The sequence below is a fragment of the Psittacula echo genome (assembly GCF_963264785.1).
Source record: "Psittacula echo genome assembly, chromosome: 5".
Taxonomy (NCBI): Eukaryota; Metazoa; Chordata; class Aves; order Psittaciformes; family Psittacidae; genus Psittacula; species Psittacula echo.
In genome coordinates this window covers 22,366,586-22,386,284 of record NC_137739.1, presented here as the reverse complement: position 1 = coordinate 22,386,284, position 19,699 = coordinate 22,366,586, and the positions used below count along the sequence as shown (strand labels likewise).

At 39.7% G+C, this 19,699-nt stretch overlaps 1 protein-coding gene across 3 annotated transcripts in view; it reads right to left on the bottom strand.

Annotated features, from left to right (window-relative positions):
- NAV2 (neuron navigator 2) overlaps positions 1-19,699 on the bottom strand; it is a gene marked incomplete at its 3' end in the record, with an annotated part of 419,083 nt that overhangs the window by 38,421 nt on the left and 360,963 nt on the right. For all 3 annotated transcript variants that reach the window (XM_080619489.1, XM_080619487.1, XM_080619488.1), the window contains 7 exons: positions 18,789-18,927; positions 13,051-13,342; positions 11,440-12,142; positions 6,465-6,932; positions 5,364-5,429; positions 4,073-4,117; positions 1,730-1,890 (listed from right to left, as the gene is read on the bottom strand). In XM_080619489.1, coding sequence (XP_080475615.1) covers positions 1,730-1,890; positions 4,073-4,117; positions 5,364-5,429; positions 6,465-6,932; positions 11,440-12,142; positions 13,051-13,342; positions 18,789-18,927 — 1,874 coding nt within the window. The remainder of the gene's footprint in view (positions 1-1,729; positions 1,891-4,072; positions 4,118-5,363; positions 5,430-6,464; positions 6,933-11,439; positions 12,143-13,050; positions 13,343-18,788; positions 18,928-19,699) is intronic.

Sequence of the window (19,699 nt, the reverse complement as noted above, 5' to 3'; positions counted from 1 at the left end):
TGATTCTGTGATTTAATGCAATGACCTCTCTTGACTCCCAATATCTCCAAGCTCTTAAGAACACAGAAAAACCTTTTTTTCTTTATTGAAATTGCTTGTGGTGAAAATAGCTTTTGAAGCTTATTAAGGTAAATAATCTTCAATTTTCTCCATAAAAAGTTAACTTTCTGGGCCTATGATGATACTTCTTTGGCATTTTTTTGACCATCAAAGTACTTTCATGAACTTTCATGGCAGTTTGTTAGCTGCTGGCAATGTAATTATACTGGGTGTATAGTCAGCTGAACTTTTGTTAAGTGTCTGTGGTTTTGTTGGTTTATGTAAAGCTGTTTGTTTAATCTGTTTCTTTCCAGTGCACTCCAAGAAAGGCTCTAAAAGGTCACTGCTGTGCTAGAAATAAGTGACTGTGTCTAAGCCGCTGCTAATTCACATAACACAAGAACTTCATAGGTATAGGCTTAACTATTCACATATTATTTATCATTCTGGAAAAGATGGAGTGGCTTCTGAAAATCAGAAAGAAACAGAAAACATCTGTTCAATGTAGTACTTTCCAAATGGCATTTAACTTAAAGACAATATATTTACTGTTAGGGTTGATTTATATATCTAAACAAATTGCAAAGGCAACTAAGTGATATTTAATCAGTGCACCAGAGATGAGCACTACTAGAGCTTTATATGAGGTTATTTCGCCTTTTGTTATTGTCAACTAAAATCTGCAACGCTTTATGGATCCTGTCAACCAACTTCTATTGTTTCCTTCATTTAAAAAGGGTTTTCTTTTATCAACGTAGTAAAGTGAAAGAATGGTATTTTTTTCTGAATTAAAATTCTTCTGAGTAGTAGGGCTGGAACTCGGTTATCTTTAAGGTCCCTTCCAACCCCAACCATTCTATGATTCTATGAAGCATAATTATTACATAATATTTCAGACTGAACTTTATGCAATTGTCAAAGAAGCTACCTGTAAAATACATACAAAGATAAAATATCTCAAATTGATGAGACTGGCACATATAGTAAGTAATATTAATAAACAGGGCAAGTAACACCTTAAGTCCTTTAAATACCCCAATGTGTCATATTCACTAACAGCTCTACCAAATAGCTCACAAATATATTAAGGCATCTGATTATCCCCAGAGAAGTATTTTCAAAGAGTTACTCCAAATATGCCACCTTTGGGCATCCAGAATCATAGAATCACAGAATCAGTCAGGTTGGAAAAGACCTTTAAGATCACCCAGTCCAACCATTGCTCCAGCACTGCCAAGTTCACCACTAAACCATGGCACTGAGGGCCTCACCTATACAGTTTGTGAACACTTCCAGGGACGGAAACTCCACCACTGCCCTGGGCAGCCTGTTCCAATGCCTGAACACCCTCTCGGGAAAAAATGTTCCTAATCTCCAGTTTAAACCTCCCCTGGTGCAGCTTGAGGCCGTTTCCTCTTGTTCAATCACTTGTTAGTTGGGAGAAGAAAACAGCCACTTCCTGGCTCCATCTTCCTTTCAGGTAGTTGTAGAGAGCAATAAGATCCCCCCTGAGCCTTCTCTTGTCCAGAAAATGAGATAATAATGCTAGTTAGTCACGTGTTTCAATGAACGTGCTTCCTGAGGTTGAATGTGGCACTCAGAGCTGCTAGAAGAAAATTATATTGTGTAATATGCTTTTTTCAAGACACATGAGGTATTGTTATGATTATTCAAACAGATAATTATTCACCGAGCTGTGAGAAGTTAAATCTAGTTCCAGAGGGTGATGTTACGCTGGATCCAGATGAAAAAGGAGAATTGCCAGCAGTATCCTGAAGTCCTCCTGCTGAATGGGAGCGTAGCCATTCTTTAGCATCGTCTTGATTACGGAGCTGGGAGGACGGAGCATACCTGCAAAAACAGTTATTTAAGAATGGCTGACATTTATTTATTTAAAGTAAAAGAAAACCCTAACATGAAATGTCACAAGACCTGGAGAAGGAGAGAGGGAAAGAAAGATGGTGGAAGAACGCTCACATGAAATTTAAGGATTAAAATGATATAAACCCAATGTAACTCTGAATTAAGGAGCTGCTCCAAGCTGTTTTTAAGGTATTCCTAATTCATTCCCCCTCTCTTTAGGAGAAAAAAACCCCACAAACTCCATTTCTATGGCTTCGGAAGTAGCCAAACTAGTAGTGAACAATACAGATAGCTACAGATAGAACTTGTGCACTGTGGCACTGTAGAGTAAAAAATAGGGTATGTTCCATATGTACGATTTAAAAATAAAGCCTAATATGGAAATCCTTTCCTTCCCTAAGGTTATACTAAAATTTTATCACTAGTTTGGTGTTCTGGAACATCACTAAGCTTATCTGGCTTTTTGTCATATACCCAAATTCAAGTCAACAAAGCCATTATCAGATTTTCAACAAGCTGTGACCCAATCATTCATATTCGAGAGACATGAAATACAATGGCCTGTGGAGGTGTATCCCATTTAGTTCAAAACTAATAGCATTAAATCATCATAGAGGAGATGATGCTTAGCCTTTTCTGAAGGCAAAGAAAAAAGCAGAAACATTATCTATGCCAATATCAATGGCAAAACACCTACTGGCTTTGGCTTAAGCAAAGTTTTAAATCTGCTTCTGTATATGCCTGAAAAAAAGGGATGTTACCACAGATGTTATGTGAAATACGTGATAGTGTGCAGGTATCAACAGAAAGAGCATCATGGAAACACTCATCTGCTAATGGATTTCAGTCCCTGCCTTATGCTCTGCCATCTGCTTTTGAGAAATATTTATGAGTTCCTAGCTCTACTTCCAAAAACACTTGAAGCCTACTATTAGTTGATATTATCTATTTAATTAATCAGCTTCCCTCCAACTACTGTATACAGTAAGATATCACTTATGAAGACTGTTTTAAATCCATGTGAACACTACAATAAGTAACATTGCAAAAACTCAAAACCACTTTCAAAAAATGCTTTCATTCATTCTGCTGCTTATGCCTCAACACTTAAGCAACAATCCTTGACTATCTGCATCTTTTCAACTTTGCACATACATCAATTTATTAAAAAAGGGGCTTTCAAAAAGCCAGTTTACTTTAACACACTAAGGCATTCTATTTTTCAGCACTAATACCTACCTGTTCAGCACTCAAATGTTTGGGTATTAAAAGAGAGTCCTTACGTATTAGAGACACACATGAGAACCACAGAAACATTTTAAACCAAATGCCATTTTAAGAACGGCTTTTAGCACTTGGCTTCATGGGCTGAAGAACATTGTATAAGGCACAGAATAAATTACAGCTTCAATTTCAAGGTATCAACTCAGTGATCCCAGAAGCTGCATTAAACAATTTGGAGGCTGTACTTTTCTATATGGTCTAAGATAGCTTCAGTGAATTTTGCAACACTTAAAGCATTTAATTAATACACCTGATGTTGATTATCTTGCTAGAATTGCTTGGATCAATGGAAAAATCTTTTTTTGGTGTGTTTTTTTTCATGTTAGAAAACCTTACAGAGAGATACAAAATGTATGAGGAGACAACTGCCAAAAGTTTGGGGATTTTGTTTTCTTTTGTAAGGGACGAGAAGTTATCCCTAAGAGTCCTCTATCTCTAGGTATTCTGAAGCAAATATTTTTTTAAACTACTATGTCCAATCTCATCCTAAAAGGTTTGGCAGGATATGGGAAATCTTTTCTATATGTATATCAACACCAAGGGTCCCGGGTAGAAAATGATCTCAAGCCATTCCTTGTAATAGCCACAGAAGCTGCAAAATGATTGTTTTCAAGTCATGCCAAGTGATGGTTTATGAGACGCTTTTCAGCAATTTGCCAGCAAAAGCCACAGTTCTTGCTTAAGCGGAGAAGGCACTGGATTTAAAAAAATCTGACACAGTAGTCACTGCCTTCTTTGAGGATTAACGAAAGAATAAAAGAAGGAAAGAAAAGAAATAATACTGTTGCCACCTCTTGCAAACTGTGACCATCACCACCACCAGCCACAACAGAAACACAAAGCAAACTCCAAAGCCACAACAAAAGCCATGTGGAAACACCAATACCTGAGTCCTTTCTTAGGCAAAGTGTTCCTATCAAGATGTGGGTCGCTGCAGAAAAGTTAAAAGAAAAGAACTTCAGAGAAGAACAAATGGGAAGGCATCAGACCAGGATGAAGGATGTACAAATATCTGCATCACCTTTTCAAAGGAAAAGGTGCTGGAGCCTTCCTACAGAAACATGCAAAAACCTCCTTGGACAGGTGTGGATTTGCACAAACATGCATATGGTACCATGCCAATGAATCTCATCTGTTCACAATGTGATCTTGCCATTTCTTCTACCCACAATGAACAAGATGGTTCTTTAAATGTCAAGCTTAAAACTATGCTTTTCAGCAGGCATGACGTAGACTATTTGTGAAAACTGATGAGCATCTTCAAGTCCAAAACCCACCTTCCTGTCATTTCTTTTAGCAGACACCGTTTAGGGAATGCAGCTAATTAATGTTACGCAGCTGCAATGCATAGCAGTAGAAATGTTGAGCCCAGACTGTTTTGATTTCCAAACCTCAGCTTAAATTCCACTAAAACAGCAAACTGACTCTATCAGTCATCCAAGCCTCACATATTTAAGTTTATATTTTCACAACTGGTGAAATTGTAACTGAGCAGAATCTGTTAATTTGGTTTTTTTTAGAAAATATCTATGTGCTTAAATGAATTAATTTCATGACAATCCTTATAGCTAAATTACAGCATGGGACTAATTAAAATCATAGCAGTGAGCAGAAGTGAGCTAGAATGGTTGGATTTGGGTATTTTCCTAATTTTAGCATTCATCTTTAGAAGGACGGGTGCACCCAGGTCTCTGTGGAACACTCATGAGCCAAACTGCAATAGAAGACTGACAACACAGAATGACACGGAGACTTCACGACAAAAACGACAGGCCTGAAAGGCAGTGGGGAAAAGCAGCATGCCAGAGGAATGCTGAAATGCTAGTGAGAGTTTAGACCGGTAGAAAGAAATAGAGCAAGATTTTCAAATTTCCTTTGGAAAAGAACTGAGGGGGAGAAAAAAAATACCCCTCCCCCCTTAAATCAAAAGATGTTCCCAGTAACAAAAAGCAACACCAAACCCATGCCAACTCTGCCATTCTCCAGACTGATTTAGGCAGAGAGATGAGGTGTTTCAGGGGACTCTCACTGGCATGTCTTTGTGTCAGCTCACACCTGAATGATGAACACAGGAGAGGATTCAAGTGAGCACAGTCTGTCACAAAACAATTTGCTTCACTGAGATGGGCAACAAAACCTACAGCCTTGTGCATACTCCTGTCCTGAGACAGCATTACCTGTCCTGTCTCCTGGGCAAAGTATTTCGGCAGAATTTGGGGCTAGCAGCAGGGGAAGAAAGAGGGCTAGAAGAACCAGTCCAACAAGACAGAAAACAAGAGAAGGAATATTAGAATGAAAAGAGAACAGAAAGGAGTTATAATAAAGCACAAAGAGAAACTCAAACTCTCAGAACGTTATAGTCAGCGGTAATTTTCTCCACTGACATGCAACTACAGAAATGTTGCTACCTGACTGTGTAATGACACATCAGGATAGAGCTGACTTCCAATGCTTGCAAGGGTACTACTGCCTTCTACAAAACATGTCTCAAAGACCACGCACTGCAAGTCATTGTCTGGTTTATCCCAATGTTAGCTCAATGCTAATACAGTTCTGATGTTGAAAAAGCAGTCCTGTTCCCTCCTCCCTGCTCAGTCTGTTCCCAGGTCCTACTCTGTGTGTGTCCACACAGATACTGATAAATTTCACTGTGTAAGGAGCTGGGGAACTGATCAGTCTGAAACACAATTCAGGTGATCATTTTTCAGTTGGATCCATCTCCCAGTCAGGTTCACTAAAGCATTCACATGAGTGCCTGTACCAAAACATTGTAGGGAACAACTGGAGAAAGGACACAGCAGCAGTGAAGAGGCTGAGAAGGGATCAAGTGACTAAGGAAGCAGGGACATCTCTTTCCAGTGTGACTTCCAGCTTAAAAGCCTATCAAATGTTATAAACAAGAAGTTTAAAAAGAAACAGTTGGCTTCTCAAATCAAAATAACAATAATAATGGGTGTTTCTTTGAATATCACTATCAGATCAACTAACAGAAGACCTTTTTAAGGATAAAAGAGGATGCAAAATTCAAATACTGGGTAGAAAGAAAACCTGTCATGTTGGCTACCACAGCAAATTAAAACCTCACCTGAACCCATCCCCTTGCTCTGAACTGGGCTCCTTGCCTGGAATGACTTCTTTGTATGCTCTAATACTATTCAGTATCATCTTTTGAGAAGCACAACTTGATTTCTATCTGCACTGTTGGCTACTGCTGCCAGGTCTTCATTCACATTTGAGATACAACCAAACATATGGAAATAAGAGAAAAATCCACTAACCTTTCAGACAACGTGGTCTTAACACTGTTGGTTCGGATAAAGGGAGTCAGAGAATCATCTTTAGAGGCTGGAATCAAGCCACTGGAGGAGTTATGGCTCAGCCCACCTCCACTGCTCAGAGAGATATCAATGGATTCACAGCTGGTATGAAGACTGCTGACAGACTGATATCCAATGCCATCCTTGCTAACAGCAGAAGAGCTACTTGCGTTGGTACCCCATGTTAAACTGTTGGAAGGAGCTGAATGTGCTGAACTGGGACTCGAAGCTAATGGAGATTGGTTCAGATCTGTGTTTTTACTATACAGGGGACTGCTGCCCCCACTGCTCAGCATACCACTGCCAGATGGTGAATCCAGATTTCCCTGCTGGTTCATAGTAGCGTGAGGATTGGAGATGACTACTGAGTTTTTCATATTTTCAGCTGTTGTGATGGGAACTTGTTTATTAGGCTTGCCACCAAAAAGTCTGTACAAAAGACAACATGAAAAAATACATAAAATGGAATATGAAATGCAAGAGTATTTTACATCTAGACCATATATCTTCTTAGCTTCACAAAAACAAGATTAAGTAAATGATTCTAGATTGGACATATGCAACTATAAATTTATGAATCCTCCTGTTTTCACTTCACCTCCAATAAAGCCCAGAGACAATTATGAGAGCTTCAAATCTATCTCAGGTGTGTCTACTCTGAATCATGAAATACTCCTTTCACAAAGCTAAAATACAGCTTCAACAGAACTAAAACACAGCCAGATCATCTTCTGCTCCTTTAAGGAAAAAGGATACCAGAGGAACACTGCACCGATTAATTTGAAGCATGGAATATTACAGAAGTTGAAAGCTTGTCCAGGTAAATTCTATGCAAATCACCAACTGCTCTGTACAGAAGCAGCACTTGTTGCGACGTAACACGAAAACTATGTACTGATATCAAATGTAGGTTTGTATCATTTCAGGAGCCAAGATGGCTGGAAACTATTAGTTTTTGAGTGTAGAATGAGATTTTACCTGCTTTGGCACCTGTGACTGGCTCAGTAAAAGATTAGCTGAGCGCCAGAACTAGTGCAAGGAAGGGGATACAAAAGCATGCTTGGAGAAGGATGACTGCAGCATGCCCAGTTTGCATCACTGTTGCCTGTGACACAGCTGCACTGTCAACGAAGAAAGTACTTCAGTTCCCTCATTAACAGGCAACAGGAAAGTTCTCAGCAGTGCAAAATTGTCTTTCTTAGAAGTAAACATGCTTCAGACTAGATTACCAATCATTCCAGGACTGATCCTCAAAATTATAAAGGAAGCATTATCTTTTGACTCTAGCTGCAAACATCCACCCCAAAACATTGCTTCTGCTTCTACCACTTGGATCCAGTAACTGCTTTTATAACCTTAGTTTTCCTCACACATACCTATATGGATTTGCTTTTTGTTATCAACAGTGTGGAGTACTGGGGATGAAATCTTCCAAAGGGGTATCTATCAGACTGTAGTTCTCAGAAGAGAGGACTACAGCACTTGTATACAAGAGCTCCTACAGATTAACAGGTGGGTAAGCACCAAGCAGAACTTTCTATGCCTTTTACTATGCCCAGGTTGTCTGCACAACACATGCACACTAAGGGACTTTGTCCAACACTTCTTGGAAACACAAGGCCCGTAACACAGCTGGGCACCCTGCACACAAGTGCAGTAAGACCAGTGATGCCCACAAGCACTGTACTTACTGCACAGGTGCTTCCTGCAGCTCCAGAGTACCTGTGCAAGATACCTGGAACACATCTCAAGTGGATGGCTGCTGTTGCATGCTTGCCACAAAGCACCTGGACAACACTGCTGGATCAGGCTAAGATGCACATCTACACCTATCTCATCATCCAGCATTGTTCTGTGCCATCATCCAAAGGAGCGTGACCAGCAGGTTGAAGGAGGTGATCTTGCCCCTCTACTCTGCTCTCGTGAGACCTCACTTGGAGTATTGTGTGGAGTTCTGGTGTCCTCAACATAAAAAGGACATGGAACTGTTGGAACAAGTCCAGAGGAGGGCCACGAGGATGATCAGGGGACTGGAGCACCTCACATATGAAGACAGGCTGAGAAAGTTGGGGCTGTTCAGCCTGGAGAAGAGAAGGCTGCGTGGAGACCTCATAGCAGCCTTCCAGTATCTGATGGGGGCTTATAAGGATGCTGGGGAAGGACTCTTCACTAGGGACTGTAGTGATAGGACAAGGGGTAACAGGTTAAAACTTAAACAGGGGAAGTTTAGATTGGATATAGGAAGAAATTCTTTACTGTAAGGGTGGTGAGGCACTGGAGTGGGTTGCCCAGGGAAGTTGTGAATGCTCCATCCCTGGCGGTGTTCAAGGCCAGGTTGGATGAGGCCTTGGGTGGCATGGTTTAGTGTGAGGTGTCCCTGCCCATGACAGGGGTGTTGGAACTAGATGATCTGAAGGTCCTTTCCAACCCTAACTATTCTATGATTCTATGATCCTATCAGCATGTGATGTAAACAGACATTTGTGGTTCACCTGGACATGACACCACGCCTCACTGATTAGGAAACATGGACTTAAACAAGTCAGTCTGAATGATAAAATCCATTCCTACAGGGATTTAGAGACATTTTGAGTCTAGGTTTTATTTAGAGTTAATCTTATTAGAGTATAAGGAAAATGTCTAACCATGGCCTTCAGTGGCAATATCAGTTTAGGATATTCCTGCTCCTACACCATTGGACTGGGGGCACTGTACTCTTATGAGATATAATCTTGGAGCTTATAAAGACCCCAACCACCCACCCCCCAATCACAAAACAGTTTTACAAGCTGCTTTTAAGCTATGCAGCTTCACAACCTCAAACTGCTTCACAGCCCTTCTAATACAACTGAAAGGAAGCTGCACTGTGGCTCCAAGAGAAACACGCTGCTGCTGCAGCCAGTGTCTGGTTGAACCACCACCTCACAACAAAACACATTCAGATGTGGACTGGAGAGCATTTCTTTGAGTCCAGAGAAAATCCAATTCAGCAAGACAGTCACATTAAAACAGAGATTAACTCTGGCAGGATATACTCTACAAAGAAGGATATCTGTTTACTCCTATCTATTACTGACATTGATATATCTGAGCTGGCTCTTGGGTTATGCATGTCTCCCATACACAGAAAAGCAGTGTTATTACATACTGCAAATCATTAAGGGCTAATCTAATAATAAAATATATCAACGTCAATGATGCTTCTACTTAAGGGACATGCCCGATACATAATACTGGAGCTAAAGGGAATACTGACAGAACAGAGACAGGCCCCCATGGCAGAATTACAGAATTTCAGTGTTTGTGACAGCATAAAAGTTACACACATTTACAGATTTACAGGTAACTCCGTATTGTTACAAAGGTATGGCTTCCAATTTATTGGTTAATAATAAAAAATTCACAGGGCCAAGAGGAAATACGTAAAAAACACTTGCAACTCATCTCAACTGACTCTGAAAATTAAGCTTGAAACCTGTATTCCCATTCTAGAAATCAGTAATAAGCAGACGAGGCCCAATTCCACTTTAATGCATTCTGGTATGTGACAATCCAACAGTGAAAATTGTAAATCAAAGAAGGGAATAGTTAAATTGAGCCTCAGTGTCTTCTTTTTGAAGCTTCATGTATTTCTAGTTTGGACTTTGTGATCTTAAAGGTCTTTTCCAACCTAGTTGATTCTATGATTCTAATTTAGCATTTCAATTACATAGCTAGCAACGTGGCTTTCTAGTAATAAAAAAATTAATTTTCAATCAAATGTCAAGATTAATGTGCCGGAGGCTTGCAACACTGAAAATCTGCATGTTTCATGGGGTACACTATAGAAATTAAATGTCTGTTGGAGTTTTTCTCTTTAAGTAGACATTAATGGAAATTAAATGTTCTGAAGGACATGGCTTATCTAATGATAACCAGATAAAAAGTATCTTGAATTACCCTCACATAGGCTCTTTAAATAAAACCAGCCATCTAAAAAGAAGCAGTTTACAACTCTTCACAGCATTAGCCTAAGCTGCCATCCCAGCCATTATGCTTGCATTGGTGCTTCAGATGGAATGGGGCTTTCTCACATCACTGGAAGCAGGATGATGTAGCATAACTGTATGGGTATTATGGGCGTCAAGACAAAATGAAATGCAAAACACTGCAACCTGAAACAGACAAGCTCACTGATGTCAAATTCCACTGAAAAATAATATTAATGGAACCCTTCACCAGTATCAAGGCTTTGAAGCACACTGCATCAATAAATTAATTCCTGACCAACTCAGTGTTAATGCTACGATGATGTGTGGGGTCGTTGTGGAGAAACAGACCACAGAGAAGATTTTTGTTAAAAAAAATGTAAGAAAATTTAACCCAACTTAGGCAGTAACTTTTCTTAGGGTTCTTCTACACAGGTGAATAACCTGATGTTGACTGCCACAAAACACTGGCCTAATGCACACAGCTGAAAGATTGGTTTGGTACAGGAATGTGAATCTAAGTACAGCAGGTAATTTATGCTGTTGTTATGATGGAAATCTGAAATACTCTCCTGCTGTCAAGTTATAATTTGATCCACCACTGGAGTATTTCCAGGTTTGTTACATACGCATTGGTGCAAGAACTATTCGGTCACCATCATGTAAGAAAACTCTTATTCCTTCAGCATGGATGAAGCCTTCAGGTAAGATTTTTGCAACACACTCATAATCACAATTGCCAAACTTTTTCCTCCCCAAATGTTCAATTTTTGCTGATGTTGTGTGATGCACTGAGTATTACAACACTGGCCAACCTGTTTATGTGAAATTCAATGGAAATACAAAGACCTTGATGCAGGACACTAAATAGTAGGTGCTCCACACAACACAGCCAGGCCTGGCTCGGAGAGTCCTGCTCATTCAGCTTGGACTAACATCATTGCATGATCAACAGATTCAGTGCCTACCTGCGCAAAGTGGGAGAGGCCACATCGGGGTACTTGGCTCCTTGCTGGTGAGTACTTTGAGCTCCACTAGAAGTAGTCTGTGATGCAGGATTCACTTTAACAGAATTACATGAGGCCACGCTTTCGTTGTCAGACGAAATCCCTTTCTCTTTATCAGTCTGATTGACTAATCCTGGCAGAGAGTTTCCAAGGATTACCTTGGCAGGCTCTCTCATTTTTGGGACAGGCAACCCAGCTGACTTGCTGCTTATGTTGGAGTCTATGCTACTTGTGCTAGATCTATTCCCAGCTCCACTTCTGCTACTGGATTTACTGGGCCGGGGTAAACTACGATACTGAAGATTAGTTCGGGCACTAAGTGCTAAGTAGCCATCATCCTGGTTCTGGGAGCCATCCACACTAGTCTTCCGACCAGTGGTCCTACCCATGAGTCCAGATGACTTTGGGATTTTTCCCAGGGTAGCTGATCTACTGGTGATCGTTGCCCCACTGGCAGTGATTATAGTCATGCCTAAGGCTGACCCACTCTGTTTCTTAAATCCAAATGTATTAGCATTAGCAGCAGTTGTTCTAGTGTTACTTGTGGGAAGCTTTTTGGATTCATCACCACTGCTGCGTCCTGCATCTGATGGGGAACGCTTAACATGTCCAGCTTTAGGAGATAGTCTACCCTTTTCTGATACCTTGGCGTCATCAGTTTTCCCTACAAAAATAGAAAAAGAATTCTAATATTTAATGACTTGAAAAACATCAAGCAAATGATGAAACTCAAAGCAGCATGAAAAGCAAAAGCGTGCTAGCCACCAAAGTGCGGTTAGAAGTCATGATCTAGTCTGCACTGAACTTAGATGCCACTCTAGTGAGTTATACATGCAGACTTGCCAGAGACAGTACGTGGTGTGTTTGCCCCCAAGAATATGAAAAGCAGAACAGTGTTATGTCATAGTGACAGATAAGAAAAAATGTTTCTCTCTGTAGCTACCACAGAGCAATCCTCTTTAATCATTAGAAAGAAGCAGTGTTAGGCCATTAGTATAATTTTCCTACAAGGCATTGTTCAAGGAATTATTTAACTTCAACTTTTTCATATACAATTGTGTACATGACCGAACGAGGAGAGGTATTAACTTGTATTACTTGATTATGCAAATTCAATCAATTTCCATTCACACATCTGCAAAAGCTAAAATCACTGTACATTTCTAAGAAAAGCCAGAACTAAATAGTGTTTAGTATAAATTAACATGCTGGTTTAGTAAAGGGAAAAACAAAATCTCCTTAACCACACATACTGCATGTTCTTACAGTTAACCCTGACTTCAAAAGCTGAAATTATACTATCTATTCTGCATATGGCAGTACTGTGCTCAATAAATAGCTCAGCTTAAGACTAGAGTTGTCATGAAAACAACTTCCACGGTGTATTAATCCAAAATATGCATTTTCAAATGAACAGAAATAGAAATGTGGGCATAAAAGATGCTGCAGAGGTTAAAACAATAACTAAAGACAGCACTACCTGAAGTTCAGGTTCTGCCTCTGGAAAGTATTTAAACTGTTTTCATACTGAACATACTTTTGGGCTTGTTTCTATTTTACACCTTTTCTCACCTGTTCCAGGTGTCTTTAATGTGCCTGAGGTGGTTGAAGGTTTAGTCCTTGGTGTGGTAATGCCAACTTGAGCTGACATGCCCCGTCGCCAGGAGCCCGTCTGTGAAATAACAGTGTTCTTCCTACCAGAAGTACTTTTATCAGATTCATCTGACACATCAGAGGGATTCCGCCTCCATTTAGATCCTGGCTCCATTTTTATGCCGCTATCAGATCCTCCGTCTGATTTCTTGACTTCATCACTGGACCATAAGGAATTCCGCTCAACCTGGGAATGCTTTTCTGCATCAGTCTAGGACAGATAAGGAATTGCAAATACAACCTTCAGAGCAAGTCCTTCTTTTAAGAAGCTTCATAAATGAGAACCATCAAATGATTCATCAACTGAGTAGTCATTTCTAAGTACCAACAAACATAACATACCTTTGATACAGAAATGTTGCACAAAGAAATGACGTATCTTTTTAATATGCTAGGGAAAAAATACAAAAACCCCGTAACAGCCATGCCCCTTAGAATAAAGAAAGAAAAAAAAAAAAAAGAAAAAAAAGAAAAAAAAGAAAAAATCCACTTGACTTATAAAGGACGTATTCAGCTCTATGACATTTATAATCCTCCATCTCAAATTTCTGACTAACCCTTCTACTGCAATGCCAAAAAAACCCTTTCAAACCTGTGCAGCCAGCTCCCCTTTGTTCTTGCTGTTTTCCTATCTCTTGTCTAGCAACTTGACCTCCAGAATATGAGGAGGCAGCTTTTTAAACAGATTTGAAGATATGGAATGCTGTTCATTCTAATCTAATACAGTAGAAGGACACCCACAAGCTGAAGAAAAATGAATCCCCAACAACTTTCTAGCAACATTCAAGAGTGACTTAAATACGTATGTTACCGTAGTTTTTAATTCATGTTCAACTCTTAAACACTATTTACCCTATCTTGCACAGATTGCACTTACCAATCCTTTATGGAGAATTTTGCAAAGCTCAATGTCAAATACAGAATTTTTTCATTCGCAAGCCTTTGCCTAGTTCTCAGAAATGGTTAAATCTATTAGCCTATATAATTATTTGTAATGTATTCCCCATACATTATAATTTTCTATTGCTAACAATTATTCCTGCAGAATTCTACTTCTCCTGTCAAATGATGTTGATTAATATAGGCAAATTTTGTAGTGCCACAACCAACTATTTTGTGATCAGGCACAAATGATAAATATCCACACATCTGACCATCATTCACACAATCACCCTGGCCCTCAAAGGACAGCTGAAGTGTTCACCAAACATCACAGTACCATGAAAGACTGACAATTCAATACTTGATCATGAAGCTCCCAAGTAAGAGGTAACAAATTCTGGAAAGATCCTGGAGTGTCATCTCTTTCCTACAGCCTCGGCAGAAGATGAATCTACAGTAGTCAAATGGTAGCATCACTTATAAGGAAATTATTTTAAATACCCCAAAGCATTATAAAGCTCACAACATTTTACTCCTTTTGGATAATCAGAAAAACACAGAAAAGGATATGTGATCATTTACCATGCTTTCAGAAAAATTATCTGTTTTATTCTTTAAGTTCCTAAAGTGTAAGAGTTTTAACCTTATGACTTCCTACCGGATGACACCATTAACATGAAAGAACCTAGGTGAATTGTGGCTTAATTTCCTTTGCTTTCTATTGTAATTATCATTTTTTTAAAGCCTGAAAAACTAGTTAAGCAATCAGTATGTGAAAGCTGACACCACACATCACAATGGTCTTTCTTTATTCACGTGAAATAGTGAGGGCCTGGGTTATTAGTCTGCATATTGAGTCATTACACTAACGATCATTTGCTGAATAATGGATTTAGATACTATTTTCTTGTGCTTTCCTCATGCTATGGAAATGTTGTTCCCCTGCCTCTCTGTTCAGAGACAGCAACACAGAATAGCTTGATTAAAACACTGCTTTCTAACTTCCTCCTTTTTTTTATGGCTGCAAGGCTTGGGGATGATTATCTTTCTAGTTATGACCATTGGTAGGTGTGCAATAAATTCACAGTGTGACTCTTCTGATGTCCTGTGTTCCTCTAAAATCATAATTCAAACAAATGTCTCCTAGACTTACATATCATAGAATCCCAGACTGGTTTGGGTTGGAAGGGACCTTAAAGCTCATCCAGTTCCAACCCCTGACACTGGCACGGACACTTTCCACTATACCAGGTTGCTCCGAGCCCCATCCAGCCTGGCCTTGAACACTGCCAGGGATGGGGCAGTCACAGCTTCTCTGGGCAACCTGTGCCAGTGCCTCACCACCCTCACAAGGAAGAGCTTCTGCTTAAGATCTCATCTCAATCTCCCCTCTGTCAGGTTAAAGCCATTCCCCTTTGGCACTACATTCGTTTTTACAAAGTCCCTCTCCAGATTTCTTGTAGGTCCAAGAGAGTAAAAGCAAGAAGAAACAAATAACCAACCAACAAAATCACCTCATCATCATCTCTCACATACTCTCATTAGTATCTTGCTTCAAGTACCTTGTCTGGAATTGTGTATTTACACTGTTAGTTTTCAAGAGCAAGAAATAAACCTACTTGCTAATTATAGGGCAATTACAGTTTTGGTTGAGTTGAAATATTCCCATAGCTTCTATTCACCCACCTCTGCACCTGTAAGAATAGTACAGTCTCAACAGAGAGAGCAGTATTACAACAAGTCCTCTATTTTTGCTAGCTTCCACTTCATTCCACTGCTATACCCACAGCCAAAGTTCTTCTGTAGCTTTTGAAACACTGCACGCCTACCCTTGAAGCCCTCTGGCCAGAGATGTTTCTGTTTCATGGTAAACACTGAACAGCACAGAAACATGACTAAGGAATCAAAACCAAAACACAGCTAAACCTGGCTTTGGAGACTGCAGCTGAAACTCCGCCCCCTGAAAGGGTGAAAGTGGGTATATTATTTGCTGGAGGTCATGGCAAGACACAGCAAGCATGAACTGGGAGCAAAGCCTGCATCCGACTCAGCTGGGAGCAGTGGTAACCACCAGGATTTCTCAGCTTCTCCCTACAGTTCTGTAAAACCAATTATAAAGCTGTGAACAGACCAAACCTGTCTTTGCTCCAACAGAACTGACAAGCTGTCTTGATCTAACAGCTTAAAGATGCTGCTGCTTTCAATTTGAAGGAATTGTTTCCATCTTTGGATCTTTTTAACATTAATAAACTCCTTCATGTCTTGATCAGTTCCTCACTCGCATCTTATTTCAGTGATGTAAGCTATTTTCAAATGCCCACAATGTCTTAGTTTCTTATTAAAATGTACATATGATGTGACTTTAAAGGCATATTATATGCAGTGCTGTGTAAAAGGTAACTACCTATGTACACTGTAGGAGAAAAATGTTAGGGTCCCAAATGTCATACATCTATATTAAGTGCTTTGGTACTTGACATAGTCAGAGCAAGACAAAGGAACATGGTGAGGCAAATCCTGGTTCTTATCACTAGTTTGCTCAAAAACAACTTGTGAACATCTTCACAGCGCTACTACAGAAAAGGGCTACAACTATGAATGTCGACAAACACGGAATTAATATTATATGAAAGTCCTGCTTCTCAAAGATGGAGAAACTACAGCTTCTGGAGTATAAGCTACTCAGCAGCTCTGAAAATCACTTCCTTAGCAGAGACTTTTTCCCTACTACAACCATGTATTCTTCCTCTGCAGAGATGATTCTGCATAAGTTTCTGATTTTATCTGCAGACACTGACATGTCAGGGCTCTCTCCCTTTGATGTTGCTATGTTATGTGTCTGGACTCCCAGCTGAACATACATTAGCTTCAAGCTCCCTCTTTAATTTTCTGAAATCATCTGAAAAAGATGTGCTAGAATCACAGCAGCTTAAAAGTGCCTACTATTTAGGAGAACCAAAGCAGTTGATAGCCCAAACAGAAAAGTCCACACCCCTCTGGAGACGTCTGTCAATCCTTTGTGGCTCACCATCCAGGGGAAAGTAAACCTGGGCAAGGGCCATTATATAGTATCCAGGTAAGACACAAAAGGCATATATACAGCATTCACTGTGTCACGAGATCTACTTTGGGCAGCATAAAATCAATCCTGTAAGCTATGAATGGTTCCATCACTCCAAGCTATTTTCATTCCCTTGGTTGACAAGATTAAGATATTCTGTTCAAATAAAAACAAAGTATTTTATGGACAATAATTTGCAGACAATATTAATACCTAGAATAAATACTGTCAGCAACAAAAACTGAAGCAGGTCACAGACACACATGAAAAACCTGAAAACAACTTGTATGCTTTAGCTCCCAGCTTCCTCTCCTAATGTATATGCTCTACTGTCTGCACAAGCTTCAGGTGCTTTTCTTCTTGTGCATGTCTGCGCTCTCTCAGGTGCTGTAATATATGTGGAGGAGGAAGAGGAGTTTTTGATTTTGATCTCTCAGAGGTGTTTCCAAGAATCCAATCCACCAGAAGATAAAAGTCAAATGAGTTTCTATTTTTTTCCTTAGGTTAATGTTAATTCATATTTCCCTTTTTCATCCTTTTTTCCCCAATAGCATTATGATGTTAAGATGGTAATAATTGTCAAATAATACTTCTGGTTGTCTGTGTTGCTCTCTGTGTTACATACTGAAAACACACTTGATAGATCCTAACTTCTCTCAACTTGTATGGGACTTGTAGCAGCAGTTTTGAGTGTACATGCAATCGCTGATACACAACCAGAGGCTAACTGGAAACATTTAATGTAGGCTTCAACATGCACCTTGTGGCAAGGGAACAAAGACTAATACGTGCTCGTACCACAGTCCTGGAGGCAGAGTAACACTCCTCAGCAACCACACGTCTACATTAAAACTAAAATCAGATTTAGGGTCCAGTAATGAAAAAGAGAAGAAAGAAACAGAGGAGAAGGTCACACTTACATCCCCCTTCTCTACCTGCTGCAATGCCAAGTCACTGCAGCCCTGTTGCTTTGACACGTAAAACCTTGATCAGGTGGGTTTACAAAGAACAAAGTTGGACAACTTAGACCTACATTTTTCCAAACAAAATTCCATATAATTGGGAGGAAAAAAGCAGTTTCTATTACTGCAAATCTCTGCATTCTGCAATCTTATTGATGAATGAAAAGTCATTGGATACCTTCACTTGTTTTACCCTCACTGGATGTCTGGTGTCTGAGCACAAAATATACATGTGTGCTGCTCATGGATGTAAAATCTATCATCCTATGAATGCTGCCAGAAATAGAAAGCCTTGCAATACCATGCAGCCCTGGAAGTTTAAAGTGATCTATTTTATTTGCCTGGCACTCCTTAATTTCCAGTGGAAGTGTAAATAATTTTTAAGCGCTCATGTTTCATGTTGACTTAATTGAATTCTCTTCTTTCAGAGAAAACATAATACTTTTTCCAAAGCTAAAATAATATAATCCCATCTACTGATGCCTATTTTCTGTACAGCACTGCTGCTGGGAAGGCAGAAGCCATCTGTTGCCACACTACAGCAGCAGAGATGCCATGGATCCCACGCACAGAGGAAATATTCCTAATGCCATGTATGATAAGGTGGTTATTATTTTTTAACATTGCCTTTGCAGTGCTACTGTCTGTACTGAAGGCTGTGCATTCAAGTCCATCCAACTTAAAATAGTTACACCTATTCCACAGAGAAAATAGTAAGTATCAATGTTACCTGTGTAAATCAGAAATCTTACCTGTGCATCTAAGTTTTTGCGGGAGGAGGCAGGCGTGTTGGCATAGGAGCTGATAGAGGAGCTAGTGTTAATGTCATCAGTGCTGAGGTTATCTATGGTGTCGCTGATCCCACTGCTGACAGAGCTGCTGTCATCCCAGCTGGAGAAAAACACAACAAAGGTAAAAAAATAGGGTTAAAAGACAGAAGCATCATTCAAAAGGAGAAGCATTATTTCTACAAACCTTATCCCACTTGCAGTTACCAATTGAAAACAATCTCTCATTTTCCTAACTTACCTTCTTTGCACTTCCAACTCTAAATCCACACAGCTCATTAACTATAGCGTTGCCACAAAGCCTAACATATACCATCTATTCAGCCAATGATACAGCTCTTCTTGACTCAACTGGAAGTTTACATGAGTAAACAGATTTTCAAGTGACCCTCAAAATTTATGCCTGCAGTGCCAGAGCAGGGCAAGGTGGTGCTAACAAGTCACCTCCAGGTAGGCATAGCACTGATTTGCTAAGCCCTAATGCAGATATGGAACTTAAAAGCAAAATAAAAATTCATCCTGAAGCAATCTTTTGTTAAACTGACTTGGGCAACAACCTGGACCTACCATCACAGCATCACTGGTCTCAGAAGACTTCAGTAATTGAAAGCTTAGCTGTTCAGATGGTATGTAACCCTCCTGAGCTATACAACACAACCTTTTCAAGGAGATCTATTAACTGCTTACTATTCAGGACTACCTTCTTCCAGTGTGTGATAGTGTCAACATTTTTCAGTTAAGTGAGAAACACATAACTGAAATTTAGGACATAGAGAACACCAACATAAAACATCTATGCCCAACATTCACTATGTGAGTGTTAGAACAGACAGAAACAAAATGATCTAAAAGTCAAGCCAGATGTTCCACTCCTA